Here is a 26,580-nt window from a genome sequence, read left to right as displayed (position 1 = left end):
CACCCGACGCCGTGCCTTCCGATCAACGATGATATAGGAAGGGCTTTGAAAATCACAAAAAAATAAATTAAGACACACACAATTCACGACAAGAGGCACACCAAAAAAAATCACATTTCACTCCGAATATTTTTTACACCACCTTTACAAATTCTGCACTCACCCCATACGAACAGCGACACATAAGCACACAACAAAATTAACCTGAATAATCACGACTTTGCGTCCCCACTTCCAGCGCACCAATCAAGTAACGAAAAGTTATTTTTTTTGATAAAAAATACGTTTTTTTTGGAATTCTGAGTACGCCATCAAATCGGGCGTAAAATTACAGATTTGATCAAATTGAGTTCTGCAAAGTTCTAGGATCATTCAGGCATCCTTACAAATCACTAGGAAAAAGAATCGTCCCGCTTGCTAGAGTTAGGCCCGAAAACCAGCGAGTTGAATTTACCGTTCCAACTTTTTTGAGGGCTTGGGAGTTGGAATGTTAACGAGGTATCAAGGACAAAATATACTCCTTACGACAAAGTTTCACGCAAAACAAAGAGTTTGGAAGAAAAGTTTCACGCAAAACAAAGTGTGTTGGAGCAACATTTTCCGATTTCGTGTGAGTTGGAGAATTACCCAAATGTAAACTAATGCACAGAAAAAATTTCTATAAATTTTGAAGGTTTAATTTTGGATGGTTGAATATTAGCATTGATCTTTGATGTAATTTTACCTCAATTTAGACTGAAAAAGTGGTGAAAATACACATTTTCAGAGGTAAAATTACACATTTTTTCTGACATAAAAGATGTACCCCTTCCCAAATTTTATGTTACCATGATTTTTTTTTTCTATGTGGGTAACCCTTTTTCTGTAACACAAAAACATTCAAATTGTGTGTAATTCGACTAAAATGGGATATTTTACTAAAGTAATCACATTTCTAGTTACTTTTTCAAAACAACCAATGCGCTATGGGTTTCTTATGTACATAGGACCTTTGGAAAAGTAAGCGAGATTTGATGCAATATTAGTCAATTGTTTAGTTGTTTTGATGCAATAACGTGCCTACAATAAAAAGATACGATTACAACGTTTTGATATCAGATTTCCTGACAAATATTTCTTCGTTAAGTTGCTTTTGGGCCACCCTACCCGAACGGGCTCCGCGTTGGCAGGCGTGTCCAAGGAGTTACCGTGGACTTGCTTATAAATAGCTTTCTTTTCTTTTTGCATTCTTTGCTGCCCAGTTTGCGGGAGACTGATAAGGGTTTACTTTTCGAAGAAATGGCGACGGACGGCAGCACCGTCACGGACACTGGAAGTTCGTGCTAGGGATGCTCAAGTGGCCGGGCCGCCCGACGCTGTCAGCTCGTGGCGCGGCCAATCCTAGCCTTATTCCGGGCAGTTAACGAAGCGTGAGAGGCAAAACAAACCTTCAACTTGGCTTTCTGTCGCTGCTGCGTCATCTTCGTTCAGTTCCGGAACTCGTCCGTGCGGATCGCTGCAGGAATACATAAATATATATTCTTGGAGGATGAAATTGGCTAACTCGATTCGGCACCGCCATCGCCGTCAAGCCACTTTGTTCTTTCCGGAGCCAAGAAGGCAAAAAGCCGTGGGTGACAAAATCCAGCCTTTCCTGTCCCGTAATGAATGTTTAATATCATTTTGATGATCTAATTAACGAGACAAGTACAAGTGATATTACTTGGCTGATGCGTGGGTGCCTTAGCGATGAGCTGGGCTGAGGGTAGAATTTTTCTTGTGTTTCTGAGGATTAGTTAATAGACTCACTTTTTCCTGTAAAGAATATTTCCTCTAATTTCAAAGAATCTAAGTGTTCTATACACCTTGAGCGTCAGAGATCCGTGGTTGACCTATTACATACTGTACAAATAAAATCGAGTACATTTGTTAATTACTACCAAACATTTTAAATCACACTAATGATGGATATCGAAGCACAATGCATTGTTTTCTGCTTTTCTGCTAGACCAAATTTCTAAAAATAACCCAACCAAATTTAATTGCCCTCCTCCCCAAACAGACTCGAAATGGTCTTTATACAGCCCGGGGCCTCAAACAAAAGGAGCGGCCATTAAAAGTGTTCATCATCGCACCAAAGTCGAAGGTTTTATGCTTCGTCCCGGCATAAATTCCAATCAATTACCCTTGATTCAATAAGGACAAAATCTGGCCACATCGGATCCTTTAGCCAAACAGTGCCAGTGCTAGTGGCAGGTCCTCTGCATCCACGGCAGCATCCGTATCCGGAAAGTTAACGGCAAGCATATTTTGCGATTTGCTTCCGCTTCATTGGAGAAAACGCCGTTTTCTTCTTGGTTCTTTCTTGAAGTAGTTTGGTCCGCTTGTACTCCGAGCAGTTAGTTAGTTATTCCACGAGACTGGTCGCAACTGCCGACGACTGCTCTGGCATCTTTGGCTAGCCAGCAAAGACACTGGCTCTGAAACAAAGCTCTCGGTGATATTTTATGCACCATTAAACGCATCTTCCACCCCGGGACAAACGGCACGGGGGAAGCTTTGCTGAACGACATTAGGAGAACAATAGCAGGAGGAAAAAGTTGGGCCCGGGTATTGCATCTTTCATGATCAGCACAAATGTGAGCACATTTAATTTGCCAGATAGATTTTGTCCTGCGCCTTTACTTATTGGCTGAAACAGGAGATAGTATAGGATACCTACCATAGCCGTTTGTAAACAAAAATGTTGAAATTTTAGTTCATAAAATTTCATAAGGCCGTTGCAAATATTTTTCAAAGTTTATGTCAGAATGGAACGTACATATGCTATAAATAATTTCTTCAATGTATAGATGTCCTGGAAGTTGTAGCTGAATCGTTTTATAAAATTTAGCATGTTCGTTGCTTTGAACACCATTGTGTGATTAAGATAGTTTATGAAAAATCTTCCAAAAGTATAAGTCGCAAGAGAGTTCGTCAATACATTATATGGGAAATCACAAAAATTATTGCATACATTGTTTGACTTAAGATATAAGGCAGAAATACGGGCAGAGTTGATCTTTGAATAAATAAATCAAATCATTTGTAAAGTTATAGAAAACAATACAATTCATGAAACCAGTAATTTCAAAAAAGAAATTATTCTATCTAATGCCATTTGAAAATAAAAAATGTTCAAAAAAATATTTTCGATGCATTTTAGGATCATTTGATGTGTCATTTAATCCTATTTAGGGTCCCATAAGTTCCTATTGAAAAAAAAAAATAGTAAAGTACACCCAAACCTGGAAAGTGCTAGTCCGAGAGAATAATGGCCTCGTGACGAGAGAATAGTGTTACCATATACGGACACAGAGAACACAGCTCGAGACGGGCGAGAGAATTATTCTCTCGAGGTTCATTTGCAAAAAAAAAAATCATCCGTCAAAACAAAAAACCAAATGTGTCGACTACGGAAATTTGGGCCCACAGACCTGAAAAGGACAAAAAACTTTATGACTTTTTTTGAATTCAGTGATGCTTAACAAATTATCTCTAGCAGCATAACAGTAAGAATATATCAGCCATTCCACGTCAAACAGGAAGTCTCCAAACCAAAAGTGCTCCGATTTGGCTCAAATTTGGGTTGGGGTTCTTTGGCCCAAATAATTAGACCCGTATTTTTTGTTTGGCTATTAGGTGGTCCTATCTGAAATAGGGTGGTCCATAAAATTGCGTTTTTCGTCAATTTTCGTAAAAACCACATTTTTCAAAAAAATATATCTCCGGAACGGCTGAACCAATTTTGGAGCGCCACAATTCAAAAGAAAGGTTATTAGTTGGGCTTTTTAGGAAAAATATGTTGAGGTCCAAAAAAACTAGCTGAATATTTGAAAAGGTCCTATGAAAATTTAATTTGCCGATTTCAAGGTCTCGGGACCAAAAATCCCTGATTCCTTGTGATATTTTACATAACATATCAAAAAATTGCGAATATCCATTAACACGTTTCGGAGATATGATTTTTTTTAACATAAAAACTGGGGTTTTCGACGCGCCGCGCGCAAAAACGGGAAAATGACAGAAACGGTTTAAAACCAACTTTTTCCACTAAAACTGCGATAACTTGAAAATTTCAGCGATGACCTATACATGTTTGGGTACCAAAATTTTTGTTATTGAAAGACGCAACTTTTTTGATATGTTATGTAAAATATTACAAGGAATCAGGGAAAAATATTTTCAGACATGGGCTCTTTGGTCCCGAGACCTTGAAATCGGCAAATGAAATTTTCATAGGACCTTTTCAAATATTCAGCTAGTTTTTTTTCAACATATTTTTCCTAAAAAGCCCAACTAATAACCTTTCTTTTGAATTGTGGCGCTCCAAAATTGATTTTTTGAAAAATGTGGTTTTTGCGAAAATCGACGAAAAACGCAATTTTATGGACCACCCTATTTCGGATAGGACCACCCTATTTTGGATAGGACCACCCTAATCGCCAAACAAAAAAATACGGGTCTAATTATTTGGGCCAAAGAACCCCCACTACAAATTTGAGCCAAACCGGAGCACTTTTGATTTGAAGAATTCCTGTTCGATGTGGAATGGTTGTATAAAGCATTTTGTGATACTTTATGCCTGATTTTTTTAAAAGTTTTGCTTGAAATTTGAAAAGTAGTTATTTTTTTACTTTTTTGCCCCTCCTTCGTGATCTCGTGATCAAATCAAACCAGAACAAAGTTTTTTTTTATGCCTTTTAGGCCTGCTCAAAACTGGCCTAAAACGAGATTTTCGAGCAAAAAAACACGTTTTAGAACAGTTTTGAGTACGCTGTATCTTTTGACAGGAGCAAGAAAGCACAAAACATTCGCCGGGAAAGTTCTAGAGAATTTTCTCAATTTTAACGCTATTGTGTTGGTTTGAAAAAATCAGTAGTAAATAAAAATGATAAAAATAAAAATGGTTTTTCCATACTAATTCCCATACAAAATTCAAATGCAATGCGCATAGTGTGGCCGCTACTAATCGCTTTGAAAATCGACAATCTCGAGCCATCCTAATGTTTATAGGACCTTCTTCAATTGAAACTATGAATATACTTCTAGTTAGGAGTAGATGGGAGTCGAACCAAGAAACTTCCAACTACGAAGCGAACAGTGTAACTATTCAGCGATGCCTGCTTTCTTTTCAATTAGTCGTAATCTGTAAAAACATCAAACAACTAAAAAAAATAATAACTATATATCAGGAACTGGTGAAATGATCATCAGTTTCTGATGAATTTCACTTTTTAAATATTGATTTAGGTGCAATAACTTATTAATATAATCCGTCAAGATTGTCAACTTTCCAAAAAACTTGTTATATTGATTCACTCTTTAGTGGTCCAGAGCCAAAATTAAAAATTTTATTAACTTGGGATTAAACTTTATTTCATCACACAGTACAATCTGTATTGCGTTTGCGATAAACAGGGAGAAGCAAAAACAAAAAAAAAAACTTGATGACAGAGAAAAAGCACATGAGTGCGAAAAAAGGAGCTAAAGGTTGGGAGCGGAGGCTGCAAGCGAGTCAGAACCATACCATGCTCGGGTTTCCAGCGCTGTCGTAGCGTAAATAATTTATGTTATTAATATTAATTAAACATGCATCAAGGAACTTTTTCCCTCGCTCCACCAACACACAAACGCACACACAACCCATACGAGCGCACTCTCAGTTCTCGTACCACGTGGACACTTTGTCCTTGTCGTTGTCGTCGTCCCAGAGCCCACACGTGGACCACACTCCACGTTGAATAAACGATGGGATTTGTGCCACGCGCTGGATTTCGGAGCTGTGGATTCGATTGTATATTTACAGTGTGATTGATAAGTGCGGCAGTGATTATGCGAAAATGGTCTGTGCCTTCCGGAAATGCCAATTTTCGCCAATATTTCCACGAAAAGTGGATGGGTTTGGCGGTGGCGGGAAACCAAATATGGATTTTGGGTTTTGGACGGAGGACTAAGTGAAAAGCGATGTCAATTGGAAAATGATCGACCCGCCGGACTTTGGGGGTCGGTCTATTCCGTTAGTTGTCGATGACAGACGTGAGAGGACAGTTGATTGGACGGTGCATCCGCTGTCGATTCATAATGTTATCAAATAATCCGAGGGCAGTTTCTCTTTCAGCTATGGAAAGATACAGTGGTTAATGACGCGACAAGGAATGACCAGTGAATATTTAAATATGTTTTGGATCACTTGATACAATCGTTTCGAATGTCAAAACTGCTGTCAAACAGAGCATTGAATTGCTACTCAAAATAAATGTCGAAGGTTTATGTTTATGTAATCAGTTGAAATCATGTTCAACCTTCTTGAATTACAAAAAAAAACAAGTATTTTTCATCCCTTTTCCCAATGTCTAAAAACTGCAAAAGCGCAATTTGTAGTATGTGTGTGTGTGTCTTAATTTGACCCCAAAATGAGATCTCGTCCAAGTGAATGCAAACGTGGCCGTGTGTGGGTACCGACAGACGGACACGTACATAAATGCAAACTTGTACGAATATTCAGTTATGCAAATTCGGAACGAGTCACTCTGCTGACAGGACAAGGATAGGACACAGAGGCATATGCACTCTGGAGACTTTATCACATTGCATGCACTCTGGTGGGGAAGGAAATTTGGAAAGAGCCACCAAATCGCTTCCGGTTGAAACTGAAGGGCTGACTGGTGTAGATAACAGAGCTTGAAATTAGTGCTCAACGTGTTGGATTATTATTGGTTCGAAGGTCTGTACTGGTATGCTGAAATTAACTTAGTGCTTGTAATAATGTAACATTTTTTTCAAAGTTACGAATTGTAGTAACTCTGTTAAATGTCAGTATCAATTTATAACGATTCCTTATTCTGGAGGCACGGCCACAGTCTGAATTTAATGCTGCCAAATGAGGAAAAACGTTCGACAAACAGTAAACCCTACTGAGTCCAATTATTTTTGACGTTCGATGTACAGTGCGCTCGACATATGATTAATACGTAATTTTTCAACGCATAAACTTTGGCTTGGGGCGGTACGGCAGAGTTTTCCCCCTCGTTCCAGAAACTCAAATTTTCTTGCCGATTTCCCAAACGCAAATACCCGGGAATGACTCACGCCCACACGCAACTTGTACGCCGCCGGTTGAAATAAGGTTTTCAAATGTTATAAGGTCTAGAGAATAAAATCTGGATTTTAGAAAAAATATTTTGTTTTTTTCTTGTTGTTTAGAAAAAAAGCAAAAAAAATCTTACCATCTGGTCCAAAATTAGACCCTCTACCCTACGTCAAAAGAAATCAATCTGTCGAACGGATGATTTATGGCTTGCCATCATATCGTTTGGAAGCGCAAATTTGGCCTTCGGTAGCGCCATCTACCGTCGGAAATGATTTATCGTCGAACGCCAGAAGCCATGCATGCCACCCACACCCTCCACGACAGCAGGGCGAATCAGTCGCCGCCACGTGTGCGATGTTTTGGGTGCACTGCTGGCTGCGTTGAAAAGTTTGAAGAACATAACCTCCCCCTTGCCCCGAACTTAAGCCCACACACACTCCTTAACATCCCCTGCAAGTCGGCAATCAGCTAAGTGTGGGTAGCCATGATCGATGGAGTGTCGGAACATGGTTTCGGGCTGGGGCCAAAGATTGAGGATCCTTGGCTTAGACAAATATTGCAAATTGATGTTTGTTAATTGGTGAAAGCACTTTGTCAGTTCGCGCTGCTTTAGAGATTTTTGATTGCGATGTCTTCTGTCTGAAGTTATGGTTCACTGATTCTATTGCCGGTTTTTTATTGCTGATGAATGTGAAAAAAACAAGCCGATCTTTTCTTGCTATACTCCATGTAGCTTTGTAAAGAAATAATTAAAAACTTACTTAATCCTCATGTATGGTGACCATTTCATTGTTCATAATTTGAGACAGGGTTGCCAGATGTACACAATTAAGATTTGTTGAGAAGGAATTTCAATAACACTACCAACGCGTTGCAACGGATTCGGACAAAGTTTTTATACTTAAAAAAAGTACATAAGTATCATTTAAGTGGTCATAATTTTAGGCACAAGTTATCACAAGTCAGGTTAATATTAATGCTTCATTTAAAAAAATTGCAATTAAATGTTTGTTTAACTAAGTTTATTAACTTTTAATTAAATGTGTAAAAATTTTACCCTCTACAACCCAAACCCATCTCGAGACGGGCTTCGATCTGAAAATTCACAAAATATCAAATTTACTATCAATTTTTGATAAGCCAATGCTTTTTGGTAAGAAAAACTCTTAAAACTTTAGAAAAAATTAGGGTTGGAAGTTTAACTTATTTTATGTGACTTTGGCAATGTTTAAAAAAATGTCATTTATTTATGTTTTTAATAACATTTTTGTGATTCCGCTGTGAAACTGTCAACTTTTCCTGTCCTTCTAGAAAAACTAACTTAATCCACCTATGTGGTTGGAGCCTTCCTCACTCATTACCAACAATGGCTGATATGATGGGGTTGTACACAAATTTCATCTATTTTTTAGATCCGGAATAAAAAAAAGTACATAAATATAACTTAAGAGGCCATATCTCGAGAACGGGTTGCCAGATCTCCAATGTGTTTGGACTCGTTGGAAAGGTCTTTTGATAACCTAACCAACGATGGGTCGGATGGTGGATCCGGACATAGTTTACATACATTTAAGTGAGATCCGGCTTTCAAAAAGTACATCAATATCACTTAAGTGGCCATATCTCGAGACAGGGTTGCCAGATCTTCAATGTTTTGGACTCGTTGGAAAGGTCTTTTGATAACCTAACCAACGATGGGTCGGATGGTGGATCCGGACATAGTTTACATACATTTAAGTGAGATCCGGCTTTCAAAAAGTACATCAATATCACTTAAGTGGCCATATCTCGAGACAGGGTTGCCAGATCTTCAATGTGTTTGGACTCGTTGGAAAGGTCTTTTGATAACCTAACCAACGATGGGTCGGATGGTGGATCCGGACATAGTTTACATACATTTAAGTGAGATCCGGCTTCCAAAAAGTACATCAATATCACTTAAGTGGCCATATCTCGAGACAGGGTTGCCAGATCTTCAATGTTTTGGACTCGTTAGAAAGGTCTTTTGATAACCTAACCAACGATTTGTCGGATGGTGGATCCGGACAAAGTTTACATACATTTAAGTGAGATCCGGATTTCAAAAACAACATCAATATCACTTAAGTGGCCATATCTCGAGACAGGGTTGCCAGATCTTCAATGTTTTGGACTCGTTGGAAAGGTCTTTTGATAACCTAACCAACGATGGGTCGGATGGTGGATCCGGACATAGTTTACATACATTTAAGTGAGATCCGGCTTCCAAAAAGTACATCAATATCACTTAAGTGGCCATATCTCGAGACAGGGTTGCCAGATCTTCAATGTTTTGGACTCGTTAGAAAGGTCTTTTGATAACCTAACCAACGATTTGTCGGATGGTGGATCCGGACATAGTTTACATACATTTAAGTGAGATCCGGCTTTCAAAAAGTACATCAATATCACTTAAGTGGCCATATCTCGAGACAGGGTTGCCAGATCTTCAATGTTTTGGACTCGTTAGAAAGGTCTTTTGATAACCTAACCAACGATTTGTCGGATGGTGGATCCGGACATAGTTTACATACATTTAAGTGAGATCCGGCTTTCAAAAAGTACATCAATATCACTTAAGTGGCCATATCTCGAGACAGGGTTGCCAGATCTTCAATGTTTTGGACTCGTTGGAAAGGTCTTTTGATAACCTACCCAACGATGGGTCGGATGGTGGTCACGGACATAGTTTACATACATTTAAGCGAGATCCGGATATATGTGAAAACACATTTTTATACATATTTTTTGAACTACTTATCGAAACTTCAATCTGTATAAAACTCGATCTATGGGACCCTAAACCAAGTCGAATGCAACATGTTCGGGTCAAATCGGTTCAGCCAGTGCCGAGAAACATGAGCTAGTTTGTTGGTCACATACATACATACACACACACATACACACACACATACACACACACATACACACAGACATTTGTTCAGTTTTCGATTCTGAGTCGATATGTATACATGAAGGTGGGTCTACGACGTTTTTATACAAAGTTTATTTTTAGAGCAGGATTATAGCCTTACCTCAGTGAGGAAGGCAAAACGAAACGGCCTACTTTTCCCTACCCAAAATATCATACTATAAAATAAATAGCAATGAAATGTGTGCTGAAAAGTTGAAATTTTCAACACTTGTATCGAAAAGTAACATTTTTGACACTTGTATCGAAAAGCAACATTTTTTAATATTTTTTTGTATTGAACGGTGAATTTACTTAACCATGGATGCTTGACAAAAAATTCCAGTCAAAAAGCGTTTTCAGAATTACAAATGTTTAAGCAACTTTTTGCAAAACTTGATTTTTTCAGCACTTGTCGTATTTATCCAACTCGGTAAACCTCGTTGGATAAATGTACGACTTGTGCTGAAAAAATCTTCTTGCATAAACTACTATTTCTATATTTTAAGTAAAAAGATTTAAGTATGCATCATTTTTTAAGTGTCCCAGACTGCCTCTACGATTTTTTTAACAATTTAAATAATGACAGAAAATGTAAAAATCAAGCAACAAAATGAAAAAGTGACTGTAAAAAAATGAAAAAAAAACGAAGGGCAAAATGTAAAGATAGGAGGTGGTTAAATAGACCAAATACCAAAAAAAAAAAACAAAACGGAAATAAAAATTTGAGCAGTAGAGAGTTAAGATTTAGTTTAATAAAAGTTCCAAAATTGATCAAAATTCATTTCAAATTATTTTTTTCGTCACAATATTCAGATTTGTTGCAACCAAAATCAATGTTGTACCATGTTAATTCAATTTCAACAAATAAACTTGTTTTCCTGAAAATTCCTATAATCGAATACTGTTTCAGTAACTCTGAAAACTTTTAACTTTGAAACTGATTTTAACCGTTCTTTGTGTAAATCTGTCCAAAGAACCCGGCAATGCAATCCCTTTTCCGATTCAAACTCATTTTCATTGAGAAAAGCATGACACTATTAGAGTACCGGCATCAGGGGTTACATTGGGGTTGGGGGGAGATTGAGTCATACAAATTTCTGCATTTTTGTAAGACCTATGCTCACCCCCGTTTAATATATATAAATAAATTGTTCGCTCTACAGCATTGCCAGCATTGCCTTGGCCTTCTCGATTGCGAGATTCCTACTCGAAACTAGGTGTCCGAAGGCTTGATTGTTGAGGCAATTGCAAACCTCTTTTAAAACCTAAGCTTTCATCTACCCCGGGATTCAAACTGACGACCTTTGGATTGTGAATCCAATTGCTTACCAGAGACTCCACCGAGACAGGACCCAGAGAGACGACACCTACACTTGGACTGAGCTAACGACCTACACAGCAAAAAATCCGATTGTAAAATCGCATGCAAAAGCATGCACATCACCTTCGTCAAAAAAGACACACTGCATGTACAATTTGTGTAAACATGAAAAAAAGTTGCAGCCGACGGGATTCAAACCCAGCACCATCAGTAAGGACTGGCGTCTTAGCCCACTCGGCCATCAGACCGATTAAAAATGGAAAAGATAAATGCATATATGGTCGCCATCGTGCTAACTTGTCGCACGTGCATTTTGGGCAAAATTGAGTAAAGAACGCCATTATGTGCAGCTCACAATGCCTCACCTTTTGACCTTTTGGCAACAAGATATCACGTCGCGACGTCGATATGAGCTTGACATTTCGGTCAAGTAGGTTTCCCATACGGATGGGCTACATATTTCAGGGTGTAGTATAACATAGAATTTCATAAAACAATGCATTTTTTTTACACCCAGGCCATTTACACGCAGCTGGATTACTACTTTTTTTGCTGTGTAACCTCTAGGTTAGACCGAGGCCCATGTGTCCCGATTCGCTTCTGACGACGGTATTTGGTAATCTAGTACCTTCAAATTTCGACCCTGTGTTATAAACCCAGAATTTATAGACATCAATAGTAATAAACCCGAAAATAATTTCAATCGCAAAAAAGTTTTTATCCATCGGCCGTAAAACGACAAATTTTGTTATGACTAATAAATGCTGAAATGGACCAAATTGGGCTCACCTCTCTGACATGAGAGGCCCTCCCGTTTTCCGGCTCGAATTTTACGCCACTTCGGGATAAATGAATCCTGTGTGTAAATGGACGCTGGTGATAATTGATAACCTAGTTTTGCGGGGGTTGATGTTGGGGGGGGTGCGGGAAGAGCCAGATTCGGATGGATGGAATAAATTATTCCAATCAGCAATAGCCGAGCTAATGAGTGTTTGGTCCGGGGGTCTGTCTCTCGCTCTCGAAAAGTTGAGCTAATGAAAATTTGATGAGGGACGTGAGAATTGCAAACGACACAAGGGGCTGATTCGGCCTGCTGTTGTGTCCTGTCCACTTAACGTGATGAAGAGCAGATTTCCACTGGGGTGGGGTCCGGGGGACTTTCGGATATGGTCCGTGGTGAACACAAATGGTACTGACACAAGGTTTTTTTTGTTTTTTTTTATTCTTCCTGCAGGCTGCATCACCCCGGTGGGAACCTCAGATATCGGTGCTATGCGAAGCCGGCCAGACATATCACCCGCAGTATCTCTCAGAGGAGGGCAGATGGGCGACAGATCTGAGCATCAAAGTGCCCGGTTCGACATGCCTGAGGGACAAAATGGACCTGCTGGATTACTGTAAAAAGGTAGGTGGACGCACGCGTACTCAGCTAGTGCAGCAATATCTGGCCAGTTCCAGGAAGTTGAGCTCGACAAGTTCCACATCGGTATCTTCCGAGTCGCTGGAGTCTGGTGAATTGATTGCACTGTTTGGAAGACTGTGTTCCCAGTCTGCGGGTACGTTTTCTTGAGTTAGGTCGAACTGGTAGTTCATTCCGCTTGGTTGAAAGTTTTGCAATATCTCGGCATCTATCAAGTTTCCGCTCAGATCAAGTTTCCCAACGTGGCTCAACTCTAGCAGCAGTGTCGCGTCAACGTGTCCAATCGCGTTGTCCACCAAAGAACAATACTTCAAACGATGAAGCTGCAAAATTGCCTCAGGAATTTCGCGCAAGCAATTACCGGCCAAGCTAAGATGCGTCAGGTTGGTCAATTGTCCAAAGGATTCTGGTAAATTCGCGATGCGGTTTCCTGCCAACGTGAGCCATCGTAACCTCCTCGTCCCAGTGCCAAATGAGTCCGGCAGTCCGGTCAGTCGATTGTTCCGTGCACCAAAGGTTCGCAGCTTCCGAAGCGAGCCCAGCGCCTCGGGCAGCTGTTCCAGCAGCATGTCGTTACACCACAAGGAAATGAGATTTTTCAATTTCCCAATCGCTTCGGGAAGGCCGTCTATCGGATTGCCACCGACGTTCAGGAACTCGACAAACTTGAGCCGGCAGAGCTCCTCCGGGAATCGACATAATTTGTTGTCGTTCAGCGTCAGGTACCGGAGAAACTTGAGCGATTCGAGGACCAGGATTGATTCGGACGACAGCAAATTGCCGTCGAGGGACAGTTTAGCCAGGAATGTGCACTCGGCCAGCGCCGGTGGAAGCTGGCGCAGTTTTAGGCGGACCAGATTCAATTTTCGGCCACTGCCGGAGCCCTGGTGGGCACATCGTTCCGCCAGGTAGAGTGCGTATTGTGTGCGAATTTGGTCTTCCACGAAGGCAAATAATGTTGATGACATTCTTGGAACGGTGAATTTCGTTGAATGACAGGGATGAGATTTCCTCGAGGGCGAGGCGCTCCTTTGAGAGATAAACGGTTGACTAGATTATATTTACTTTGCTAAAGCCTTCCCCCTACGGCACGTGCTATTTTGAGTAATTTGAATTCTCGTTAATGTTTCTTATCTGAGAGTTGGCCACAAATAAAAAGAAGATGAATAAGGACCTGTACAGCATTCTTTGTGTAAATTTTTCATCAAATTTATCATCAATTCTACATTTATAACTTGATCCCTCAACCCCCGGTGGTTGGTCACTTTTTCGTTTGACACTTTTTTAGTTTGTACCCCGTTGGTTGGTCAAAGTCAAACTAAAAAGTGACGAACTGTCACTTTTTACACGGCGCTCACGCACACTATTAAAACAAACGTTTGTTAGTGTGTGTGAACTCCGTGTAAAAGGGGTGTCAAACTAAAAAGTGACCCCGTTCGTTTGACAACAGTTGGTGTCAAACCATCGGGGTTTGAGTGTATGAGATTGATTTCGTCCCCACCTTTTTTCACTTTGAATATTGATTACATAAAATAGGGTTGCCAGACCGTAGAAGTCCGTACAAATCGCTGAAAAAAGCATTTTCAAATAGGTTGAGCTATGGCCTGGATCAAGCGAATGGAAGTTACCGTTCGATCTGATTAGGAACTACAGATTTTGAGAGTTAATCAGCATTCGTATAATAGCATAACAATAATTCAAATTAATTTCTACAACTGCCCAATTTTCACCTTGCACGTTCAAAATCCCAACTAAAAAATCAACACAATCCAGATTGACATTCAAAGGCTTGTTTTGCTGGTGAGTTGGAGTTGTTTTTACGCCATTCAATTCGTACAATACCGACATGCCCCATTTCAGTGTGTGAGGTAGGGGTGGGGTCCTCCTGTCAAAGTTCAAGTGCCCTCATGTCGCCGTCCCGTTGGTGTGCCGTTGTGTAATGGCCTATCTACAATCACTTAGCTTAGAACATCTAAGTAAAGTAGTTACTTAGGAAAGTACGCAACTTACGGCCGTCATCCACAATCAACTTAGAAATTTTGCTGGGCTGATATACGTTGCTATGCAGTTGTTTGTTTACCTTTGATATTGAAACGTCAACTTACCGTAGATTTTGAAATTTTTCAAACCATACGTCAGTTTCTAATTTGATTACTTTTCCATTGTAGAAGCTCGGCTTCATTTCCATTGATTCAAATTCCTAAGCTAAGTGAAATTTTCTAAGCTAAGTGATTGTAGATAGGCCATAACTGACAGCCCCCGTAAAACAATCGCGCCCTTCTACTTTCACGTTACGGCTATGTCAACGCCATCGGGGCGCGGGCAATCCACAGTGGCATAGACGTTTTCATCCCCCTCTTGCGCTTATTTTTCTTTTCTATTTGGTTGAAGTATGGCATTTTTCATATTCATAAAAATAAATACACACGGTGGAGTGAGGCCACTCTTTTTTTCTCCCTCTGGTGAATGTGTGCTTGCTCTCAAGTATTGTTTTGTATTGACTTTTGCTGAATAAAAACACTATAAACAACGGTATGAATATTGCGGACAAGGATTATTCACTCATATTTTTTTCTTAAATGTCTAAAAACAGTGCTTTTATTTGAGCTTAAAAAAAAACTTAAAAAAATATAACACGATATTTTGTGGTTAAGAAATTTAATGAAATATTCTTTTATTTAGTATTTCACACCATTGTTGTATAGAGACGCAAACAAAGCCAATCAATAATATTATTATGATTATTTGAAGTTATACAAACAGTTCACGTTGCAGGTTTTTAGTTTTTAGTTTTTAGTTTTTTGTTTTTAGTTTTTAGTTTTTAGTTTTTAGTTTTTAGTTTTTAGTTTTTAGTTTTTAGTTTTTTGTTTTTAGTTTTTAGTTTTTAGTTTTTAGTTTTTAGTTTTTAGTTTTTAGTTTTTAGTTTTTAGTTTTTAGTTTTTAGTTTTTAGTTTTTAGTTTTTAGTTTTTAGTTTTTAGTTTTTAGTTTTTAGTTTTTAGTTTTTAGTTTTTAGTTTTTAGTTTTTAGTTTTTAGTTTTTAGTTTTTAGTTTTTAGTTTTTAGTTTTTAGTTTTTAGTTTTTAGTTTTTAGTTTTTAGTTTTTAGTTTTTAGTTTTTAGTTTTTAGTTTTTAGTTTTTAGTTTTTAGTTTTTAGTTTTTGCCTTCCTCACTTTACTGAGGAAAGGCTATAAAATCACTCGAAAAACGAACTTTTTAGTTAGACCTCCTAGACCTACCTTCATTTGTACACATCGACTCAGAATCACCAGCTGAGCAAATGTCTGTGTGTTTGGCTGTATGTAGACATGTGTACCAAATCAATGTCACTGGAATATCTTGTCACAGGCTCAACCGATTTTGGCCGGAATGGTTTTAATCGATCCGTCTTAACGTCCCCTAAGTTGCTATTTAAATTCATGCAGTTTTATCATGTATTTAAAAAGTTATGTTAAAAAACTGTTTCATATTAAATTAAAATTATGGTAAAAAGGGTGGTTTTTTCATGAAACCCTCACATGTTATATATTTTTAGAAAGCATATGAGAAGACCTTTTAGGTGGATTAAGAATTTTCAAGATCTGACCTACCTATCTAAAATTACAAGCAGTTTAAAAAATGGTCTGAATTTACATAACCTCAAATGGTCCCGTCTGATCGCCACGAAAAAAGCCTTGTAGAGAGATGCCATTTTCCTGAAAGGCGGTGTCTGTATAATCTTGACAAAAAGTCTGTAGGAAGTCTGTTTATTTTTAACTCGTCACTTATTTTTATTTGGACCTCTTAGGTGCTGCGATCACGTTAGGGGAGATCCATAAACCATGTGGACACTTTAGGGGATTGTAATCACTCTATAAATGAGAGGAAGGCACCAACCACCTAAAGGTGGATTAAGTTACGTTTTAGTTTTTAGTTTTTAGTTTTTAGTTTTTAGTTTTTAGTTTTTAGTTTTTAGTTTTTAGTTTTTAGTTTTTAGTTTTTAGTTTTTAGTTTTTAGTTTTTAGTTTTTAGTTTTTAGTTTTTAGTTTTTAGTTTTTAGTTTTTAGTTTTTAGTTTTTAGTTTTTAGTTTTTAGTTTTTAGTTTTTAGTTTTTAGTTTTTAGTTTTTAGTTTTTAGTTTTTAGTTTTTAGTTTTTAGTTTTTAGTTTTTAGTTTAGTTTTTAGTTTTTAGTTTTTAGTTTTTAGTTTTAAGTTTTTAGTTTTTAGTTTTTAGTTTTTAGTTTTTAGTTTTTAGTTTTTAGTTTTTAGTTTTTAGTTTTTAGTTTTTAGTTTTTAGTTTTTAGTTTTTAGTTTTTAGTTTTTAGTTTTTAGTTTTAGTTTTTAGTTTTTAGTTTTTAGTTTTTAGTTTTTAGTTTTTAGTTTTTAGTTTTTAGTTTTAGTTTTTAGTTTTTAGTTTTTAGTTTTTAGTTTTTAGTTTTTAGTTTTTAGTTTTTAGTTTTTTAGTTTTTAGTTTTTAGTTTTTAGTTTTTAGTTTTTAGTTTTTAGTTTTTAGTTTTTAGTTTTTAGTTTTTAGTTTTTAGTTTTTAGTTTTTAGTTTTTAGTTTTTAGTTTTTAGTTTTAGTTTTTAGTTTTTAGTTTTTAGTTTTAGTTTTAGTTTTTAGTTTTTAGTTTTTAGTTTTTAGTTTTTAGTTTTAGTTTTTAGTTTTTAGTTTTTAGTTTTTAGTTTTTAGTTTTTAGTTTTTAGTTTTTAGTTTTTAGTTTTTAGTTTTTAGTTTTTAGTTTTTAGTTTTTAGTTTTTAGTTTTTAGTTTTTAGTTTTTAGTTTTTAGTTTTTAGTTTTTAGTTTTTTGTTTTTTGTTTTTTGTTTTTAGTTTTTAGTTTTTAGTTTTTAGTTTTTAGTTTTTAGTTTTAGTTTTTAGTTTTAGTTTTAGTTTTTAGTTTTTAGTTTTTAGTTTTTAGTTTTTAGTTTTTAGTTTTTAGTTTTTAGTTTTTAGTTTTTAGTTTTTAGTTTTTAGTTTTTAGTTTTTAGTTTTTAGTTTTTAGTTTTTAGTTTTTAGTTTTTAGTTTTTAGTTTTTAGTTTTTAGTTTTTAGTTTTTAGTTTTTAGTTTTTTAGTTTTTAGTTTTTAGTTTTTAGTTTTTAGTTTTTAGTTTTTAGTTTTTAGTTTTTAGTTTTTAGTTTTTAGTTTTTAGTTTTTAGTTTTTAGTTTTAGTTTTTAGTTTTTAGTTTTTAGTTTTTAGTTTTTAGTTTTTATTTTTTATTTTTTATTTTTTAGTTTTTATTTTTTAGTTTTTAGTTTTTAGTTTTTAGTTTTTAGTTTTTAGTTTTTAGTTTTTAGTTTTTAGTTTTTAGTTTTTAGTTTTTAGTTTTTAGTTTTTAGTTTTTAGTTTTTAGTTTTTAGTTTTTAGTTTTTAGTTTTTTAGTTTTAAGTTTTTAGTTTTTAGTTTTTAGTTTTTAGTTTTTAGTTTTTAGTTTTTAGTTTTTAGTTTTTAGTTTTTAGTTTTTAGTTTTTAGTTTTTAGTTTTTAGTTTTTAGTTTTTAGTTTTTAGTTTTTAGTTTTTAGTTTTTAGTTTTTAGTTTTTAGTTTTTAGTTTTTAGTTTTTAGTTTTTAGTTTTTAGTTTTTAGTTTTTAGTTTTTAGTTTTTAGTTTTTAGTTTTTAGTTTTTAGTTTTTAGTTTTTAGTTTTTAGTTTTTAGTTTAGAAATAGAGCTTGAAATCTGAATTTTGGTTTTATTTCTTTCTCATTTTAATCACACAGCGTACACCATCTGTACCAAGTCTGCTCGTTTCTGTGATTAATGAAACTTTTTTCGCTCGTACAATGAAGTCGTACTGGAGGCCAAAGGACGACAGATGTGCTAATGTTTATTTTTACTGTCACGCGAACGTGGCTCCACACATGTAGCTCACATTTGACTCTATAGACAGCAATTCCCCACGAAAACAGCATGATTCGAAAAAAAAAGTTCTCCGATCGGGCTCAAAATTTTTCTGGGGGATCCTTGGCCGAAATAATTAGACCCGTATTTTTTTGTTTGGCCATTAGGGTGACCTACGCCGTGTTAGGGTGGTCCGAAAAATGGCTATTTTCGTCGATTTTCGCAAAAACCACTTTTTTCAAACAATCAAATCTCCGCGCAATTTCATCCGATTTTAGCAGTCCTAGACGCAAAAAAAAAGTGATTAGTTTGGCTATTTGGGAAAAATAGTAAGAAGTTTCAAAAATCTAGCTTAACATTTGAAAAGGTCATATGAAAACTTAAAATGCTGTTTTGAAGGTCTCGGGACCAAAGAGCCTATGTCTGAAAATATTTTTATCGGATTCCTCGGAAAATTTTACTTAACATATCAAAAAATGGTGAAGTTATGTTTTCGATACTCTGAGATACGATTTTTTGAAAATAAAAACTGGATTTTTCGACGCGCCACGCGCAATAATGGGAAAATGACGAAAAAGGAGAAAAATTGACTTTTTTCACTAAAACTGCGATAATTTTAAAATTTCAGCGATGACCTGTAGATGTTTTCGTAATTAAAAGACGCAACTTTTGGTGTCATAACACCTATAGGTCATCGCTGAAATTTTAAAGTTATCGCAGTTTTAGTGAAAAAAGTCGATTTTTCCTTGTTTTCGTCATTTTCCCATTTTTGCGCGTGGCGCGTCGAAAAATCCAGTTTTTATTTTCAAAAAATCGTATCTCAGAGTATCGAAAACATAACTTCACCATTTTTTGATATGTTATGTAAAATTTTCCGAGGAATCCGATAAAAATATTTTCAGACATAGGCTTTTTGGTCCCGAGACCTTCAAAACAGCATTTTAAGTTTTCATATGACCTTTTCAAATGTTAAGCTAGATTTTTGAAACTTCTTACTATTTTTCCCAAAAAGCCAAACTAATCACCTTTTTTTTGCGTCTAGGACAGCTAAAATCGGATGAAATTGCGCGGAGATATGATTGTTTGAAAAAAGTGGTTTTTGCGAAAATCGACGAAAATAGCCATTTTTCGGACCACCCTAACACGGCGTAGGTCACCCTAATCGCCAAACAAAAAAATACGGGTCTAATTATTTCGGTCAAGGATCCCCCAGAAAAATTTTGAGCCCGATCGGAGAACTTTTTTTTCGAATCATGCTGTTTTCGTGGGGAATTGCTGTAGAAAGGTCACAATGCGAATGGTGTTTATTATGCATATTCAAATACAATAAAAGTGTAATGAGTTCATAAAATCATCACAAAAAACAACGATGTTTTTTTCTGAAATTTAATTAGGGATTTGTTTTAAACGTCCATTAATGTATTCTATCATAAGCTTTTTAAAGTACGTCTTTGATTTGCATCAACTTTGCAGCGTAATGATATCCATAGTTTTAAGCTCCTCCTTTCAGCAAACATCAAACCAATGTCGTGTACGAGCAGAGTAACTCGTACCTAAACCCGGTTAAATCAGGTTACATAACATTCCACTCTCGTCGAGCGCCCCAGAACCCAGAAGCTTCTACCATTTTCGACGTCCCACGCAAGCAATTCCAATTACGTGCCAACACGTAAGCTGTTTTTAATTTCCTTCCTTTCAGTAATAGTAAATTGAAATTTTTGCACTCCTTCTGTTTATGTCTGTGTAATCGAGGGAGGGGTCCGAGGTGCAAGAATGTGACTTGCTTGAGATTTACTAGGTATTTTACCCCGTTTCTTGCCAAAATTTGCACTCAAGGTTTAATTTAAATTAAAAATTTCGTGGAAGCACTCAACTCACCCCAGTTTCCTCTACACAAAACCGGTTGACTTTTCACTGTCAACTGTGCTCGAAATCAATATTGGCCACTCTCCGGTGCAAGGCGGAAGCAAAGATAATTAAAACAGAAGCTACAGCATTTCGTTACGTCCTGCAGAATGGGTTGTTACATTTTTACTGCGACGAGTACGATTTCTGTTTCAGAAGGAGCTGCTGTGTTTTGCCAGGCTATACAAAGTGAGCAGTTTTTCGTGAACGAGTTGGAATTTCCGTTCAATTTCGAAAACCGGAATGATACAAAAACTGGGGACATTTTCAACATAATCTCATCGATTGTAGAAGCTTTCGTCGTACGGTAGATTCAGTTTAAAACAGATCTTTTTTTACTTTAGATGATTTTTTTTTTCAGAGAAAAATTTGTTTATTCATGGATTTTTCGTTAAGTACGAATACTAACTGGTCCATTACTTAATATCTCGGAAAAGCAATCCTTTATAGATCGATACCTGAGGATAATCTTCGCACATTTATAGATTGCCCTTTTTCCAAAGCATTGTATCATTATTTGCAGTACCAGTAACGATTCGTTTCCAGAGTGTCCACATCCCGGAAAGGATAGAATAGAGCCGTTTTTTCCGCAGGGCACACCGGCCAACACCCTAAGCTGGTGGCGGTGCTGCAACCAGGACAACAAAGCCCCATAACGCAGAATCCGCCGTAGCGGAAGAACGCGATAGCCCGATAAGCGTTTTATAACGACAGAGAACGACGGTGGTGAACAATCCACTACTGCCTGGAAACAGACCATATTTTATTGCACCCCTCGGGACACTAAAGATGGGTTTGCTCCGATTTGGGAGAGAGAGAGGGGAGATAGAGAGAGAAAACGCGGGACCACGCTAGATGGAGAGATTAGTTTTGGGGTGATTTAGATAACCAGGGTAGAATTTTTGATGGAAGAAAAGAAGGGCAATGGCTAAATTTTGGAAGATGATGATGAAAATATTTGAAAAGTTTATGAAAAAGGCTAGCAGACTCGCTACAAACTGAGCCAAATAGAGTGCTCTGCTGATCCCACTGCAAGACAGTAAGCAAGAGAGCAATTCTCGTTCATCCTTTTCCTTCTTTCCTCTGCCTTTGTTTCGGATTTCTCTGATTTTGTCTCTTGCTTTCGATGAGAAATTAAACAACCATATAAGAAAAAGAAGTTATCTGGACAAGATTGAAATTTTCACCCTTCATTTCGACTCTTTTGGCATTTCCAGCCTTTTCACCAAATTATTATTTTCCGGTTGTCAAAATGCCATTTCTGCCGGAAGGCAGGCAAAATTTATTAATCATCCAGTCTAATACTGCAACTCATGCTCCATTCTGTCCACGGGGATGCTTCGGCTGTCATCTGCATACAATGTCACTGAAGCCTAAAAAGTACCAAAGTTTTGGTGTCTAGTGTCAAAATTATGGGGAGTAACATGACGAAAAGGGCGCAAAATCGAAAAGACGAAAATATTTTTTATCTTTATTTTTGTTTCGTTAGTTAAAATGAAATTAAATGTGTACCATTATCCGGGGCAAATCGAGACACATGGGGTGAATTGAGAAGTGATTTTAGCAATGTTTTTGCACAATATTTGAATATTTTTTAATTTGTTTCAGTAGGAATAGACACAAAACAACAAAATTAGTTTCTAAATTTGAACTTTTATGTCTAAAAACAGCTGTTTTGGCTTTCTTGTCGAAAATTTACCAACACATTCAAACCACGGGGTACCATAGAAGTTGGTTTGTTTGACTCAAAAACATGCTTTTTTGTAAAGCCTCACAACGTGAGCCCCATAACGTCCCTAACAATGGGCTATGCCCTGTTCGTGGACTCACTCTTAAGGTTTCCCAACAACATGGTTGAGTCCAACCGCCTCAAATTGCAGATTTAAATCAACATTATGAATTATGATGATCTGTAAGTTCATTGGCCAAATAAGAATTTGCGGAAGACATTTCAGAGGATTTGAAAAAGACACCTGCTGGGAAGCTTTGCCTGAGACCTGATGCTAAACATATATTGTTGGTGGCGGCATTTATGGTTTATTTTAATGAAAAGAATCAATATGAGCAGCTACAGGATTATTTTCCAAAAAATTAAATAAGACTTATTATATTTTGATTTGTGACCCTCTGAAATGTTATTCCCGAAACAGCGCCACCAAACATTTGGTGGCGGCTTCAGCAAGCTACGTCAGTATCACGGGCCTGATTCTGTCTGTCCCGTTCTGTTTTTCATTCTGCAAGTCGTCCTTGTCGTCGAACTCCACAAAGAACAAGCCATACAACTGTCGGCATCTACTCCAACAGTAGCAGCCGTGGCACAAGTGCTTCTTCCTCGGAAAGGCACGTGGTCAATTACGCCAATGCGTCGTCGCTTCCTCCTCCCCCCCCTTCCCTCCCTGTTGTGTTATTACATTCATAAAGAATTCCACCGCAAATTTTGTCATCCCTCCCCACGCGAAAAAAGAAGGGTCGCTCGTTCATGTGGCCACCGTCCAATCTTCATGGGTTCGTTCCGTTGGCGTCCGCCATTGTCACGCCGCGGCCAGTTGATTCACTGCCGGTTTGGGTTGCTTGACTGCAGTCTGGACGGGGCATCTACATTGGCGTCGTTGTCCATTCAAGGCAGGCATAATTTGCAACGCCACAAAAAAAGTCCTCATTTTCTCGCTCCCCACTTGGGACCACTTGGCACTGGACCGAGGTTTACGCGACGAAAGTGAGTATTATGTCCGGACGAACACAGTGAATTATGTTCTTTTTGTGGAAATTTTAATTTTCTGGTGGACGTGAGATGAGTTGACTTTGGGGATTTTGAGGCATCGGATAAGAGTTCGAATGGGTTGCTCAAATCTTCAAATCTTTAAACCTTTAAATCTTCACATCTTCAAATCTTCGAATCATTAAATCTTGAAATCTACAAAGCTTCAAGGTATATAAAAAAGTATAAACTCTACCTCAATCGATATTTCCTAGTCCCTGCGGATTTCCAAACTTTTCATTTTATAAAATTTCACAAACAAATTCAAATGAATCTTGTTCCGCACTTCATTTCAAGTGCTCAAAATACTTTTATCCCTCTTCTAGAAGGGTCTACCACACAACAGGAAAAAAACTCATTAAGCATGCAACCTCAAAAATTCGCTCCCAAAGTGCTTCCCCCCATCAGGCTGCTGTTCGGCTTCATTGCCGGCGACGTCCCTGAAAAAAGAAAGAAAATCGCGACGGAAAACGAAATCTACATTTCCACACTGATTTCATCATCAAATCAAACAGACCGGGAACGACTTGATAAATACAAAGAGACCGCGTCATCACGCTGGGACGCCACAAAGGGGTCGCAAGGTGAAAAGGAGGGTTTGGGTGGGGGAGATGAAGTAGGAGAAGAGATATATCAAGTAGAATCTTTCGAGTGTCTCCGGAGGATTTGCCACTGCCCTAGCTGCCTTTGTTTCATGCTGGTGATGACACGCTTAGTAGGGAGAAAGATGTTTTCTAATTTTCAATCTTTCAATCTTTCAATCTTTCAATCTTTCAATCTTTCAATCTTTCAATCTTTCAATCTTTCAATCTTTCAATCTTTCAATCTTTCAATCTTTCAATCTTTCAATCTTTCAATCTTTCAATCTTTCAATCTTTCAATCTTTCAATCTTTCAATCTTTCAATCTTTCAATCTTTCAATCTTTCAATCTTTCAATCTTTCAATCTTTCAATCTTTCAATCTTTCAATCTTTCAATCTTTCAATCTTTCAATCTTTCAATCTTTCAATCTTTCAATCTTTCAATCTATCAATCTTTCAATCTTTAAATCAATCAGTGAATGAGACAAACGTTCAATATTACGCCCAGTTGAAATGTTAGTCTTGATTTTAGAATTATCAAAATATTTTTTTTTTCACAAATGTTTCAATTTTCAACACTAATGCTGAGATATTGGCATTAGAAAATGTGGGAATGTTTGAATAAGACTTAAACAACTTCAATTTGCATGATTCTTTTTCTTTTATTCGCTGTATTTCAGCAACCAGAGGTCCAATCTTCAATGTCTCTTATGAAATTTTATTGGAAATTTTCTGAACTCTTTGAATACGAAATATTTTCAGGAATGGACAGTCATAGGCACTATTTTAAAACATCGAAAAACTGGATTTTTTCAGTTAAAATTAAAATGTTTGTGGCTATATCATGAAAACGGTGCACTTTATCAAGAAATCTGTGATGTACTTTTCGATTGAAAATTTGATTTTACATCAAAAATTTAAGTTACAAAATTTGTTCGGATAAAATTTCTATTTTGCCAAAAAAAACACCTTTAAAAAAAATCATAACTCGGCAGCAAAATTTTTATATTTCCCCTACGTACCATTTTTGTATGATTCAGATTTCGTTCAAATCGGTATTAAAAACATCATCTAAATAAAATTCTTGTTCAACAATATTCTTAAATTCTATTGATCTCCAATAGAATTCAAAAAGAAAATAATTTGACATTACTGCTGGGCAGCCTGGTCCGGTGGCGCAGTGGTTAGCGTGGTAGCCTCTTAACCCCAGTATGGCCTGGGTTCAATCCTAGACGGACCCGGTGGCATTTTTCGAGACGAGATTTGCCTGATCACGCCTTATATCGGATGGGGAAGTAAAACGTCGGTCCATTTGCGTAAAAGAGGATTTGAGTGACTCACCACACATAACCTTCGGACGCCTAGAAATGAGCAGAAACTTGCAACAGAGACCACAAAAGACCCGGGGGTCGTTAAAGTGGATTGCTTTGCTTTTTTTTGCTGGGCAAGTTTTTGAGCTTTCTTCTCATTAGTTAATAGAATATTATCACCATTTTTTAAAGAAATTAGGACTGGTTTATGAGGTATCTCAACATTCCTTAAAAAACACTCTTCCTACCAGGCGCTCAAAACAGTGGCGCTATTCATCTTTGTCTTGGCAAGGAAAAGCTTCTTTGGAGCGCTCAAGGTGTACCCCCAAGGAGACGAGTTTCAAGTTGTGCTCAAGATTTTTGAGGAGGAGCAGGAGGAAAAAAAGAAGCAGTGAAACCTGGCAAAAAAAACTTTTTTTCCCAACCTCACAGTTGCTGTAGAAGGGGGTTACGGGGTGAGGTGGAAAACGGGAAGGCACCTCGTCGGGGAGATTTTCCTCTCTATATTTGCCAAATCTTCCTTCTTTCGTATTTATTCTTCACCCAAACACTTGGCTCCGGGAGATTTGGATCCGCTGTGTACGGTGGAGAGTTTCTTCCAGGCATCTTCCAGGGGGGAACACTCCAGGATTGGGAACTTGTGTCGTCGTATTTTTCGCTCAGTTTTCCCCCCTTCCAACACTGAGTATCTCTGGCGATGCACATGCGGCGCCCACCGGAGGGACTCACGAAGACACAATATATTACCGTGAAACCTGCTCCCCGGGAGGACCGAGGCAGGGTCACATAAGCTGCTGGTGCCCTGGGAAATGTGCTAGTTTTGTGCAAAGAAACTTTAGCTACTTTTTTTCTCGTCCGGTACACGGGTTTTCACGGAAGGGAACCGTTTGTGTGTGGAAGGATTTTGTTTTTTTTTTTGTTCGTTGAAGGGCAGCGGTATGAATTGCATTTAGTGTGGAATGCAATTTTCGGAAACGAAAGGAAAATAACATGTTCGGAAAGGCAAAAAACTGGTTCCGTATGTTCAAGTTCTTGCATCGATTCCTTTGTATCTTTTTACTTATGCGTAAAGTTGTGTGAATTTGTTAGTAGGTAGCAGTTGTAAAATCAATCAGCTTTTTTGAAGGTCTTAGAGCATCATTACCGGTGCGTTGCGGAAATTGTTGCTATTTTATTAACCCGTAACGCTTCTATTTTAGTTTAGTCACCCGGTCCCACACCGGTCGTTGCTAAATTGGGTTAGCAATTTACTACACGGCAACCTTACCGGTGGTTGCTGTATGGCAGTTTCATGAAAATGATTCGAAATCATTGTTTGAAGAAATCATAAAAGCTTTCACCATTTTAAATTATATTTTTTTATTGATACAAAAAACATACTACAAAAACAGAAGGCGCCTTCCAGAACCACTTTGGATGCTTATTGACC

At 37.3% G+C, this 26,580-nt stretch overlaps 2 protein-coding genes across 5 annotated transcripts in view; one reads left to right on the top strand and one right to left on the bottom strand.

The window, feature by feature from the left end:
* LOC120421822 (amyloid-beta-like protein) overlaps nucleotides 1-26,580 on the top strand; it is a 163,100-nt gene that overhangs the window by 34,284 nt on the left and 102,236 nt on the right. For all 4 annotated transcript variants that reach the window (XM_039585133.2, XM_039585108.2, XM_039585117.2 and 1 more), the window contains exon 2: nucleotides 12,599-12,769. In XM_039585133.2, coding sequence (XP_039441067.1) covers nucleotides 12,599-12,769 — 171 coding nt within the window. The remainder of the gene's footprint in view (nucleotides 1-12,598; nucleotides 12,770-26,580) is intronic.
* LOC120421852 (uncharacterized) lies at nucleotides 12,589-13,812 on the bottom strand. Its single transcript, XM_039585144.2, has 2 exons — nucleotides 12,790-13,812; nucleotides 12,589-12,730 (listed from the first exon to the last, which is right to left on the bottom strand). Exon 1 carries the CDS (start codon nucleotides 13,750-13,752, stop codon nucleotides 12,790-12,792), a length of 963 nt encoding a protein of 320 aa, XP_039441078.1. The 5' UTR covers nucleotides 13,753-13,812; the 3' UTR covers nucleotides 12,589-12,730.

The sequence above is a fragment of the Culex pipiens genome, chromosome 3, assembly GCF_016801865.2.
Source record: "Culex pipiens pallens isolate TS chromosome 3, TS_CPP_V2, whole genome shotgun sequence".
In the NCBI taxonomy this organism is placed as follows: Eukaryota; Metazoa; Arthropoda; class Insecta; order Diptera; family Culicidae; genus Culex; species Culex pipiens.
Note: the sequence above shows the minus strand (reverse complement) of the source record. Positions and strands in the feature narration are given on the sequence as shown.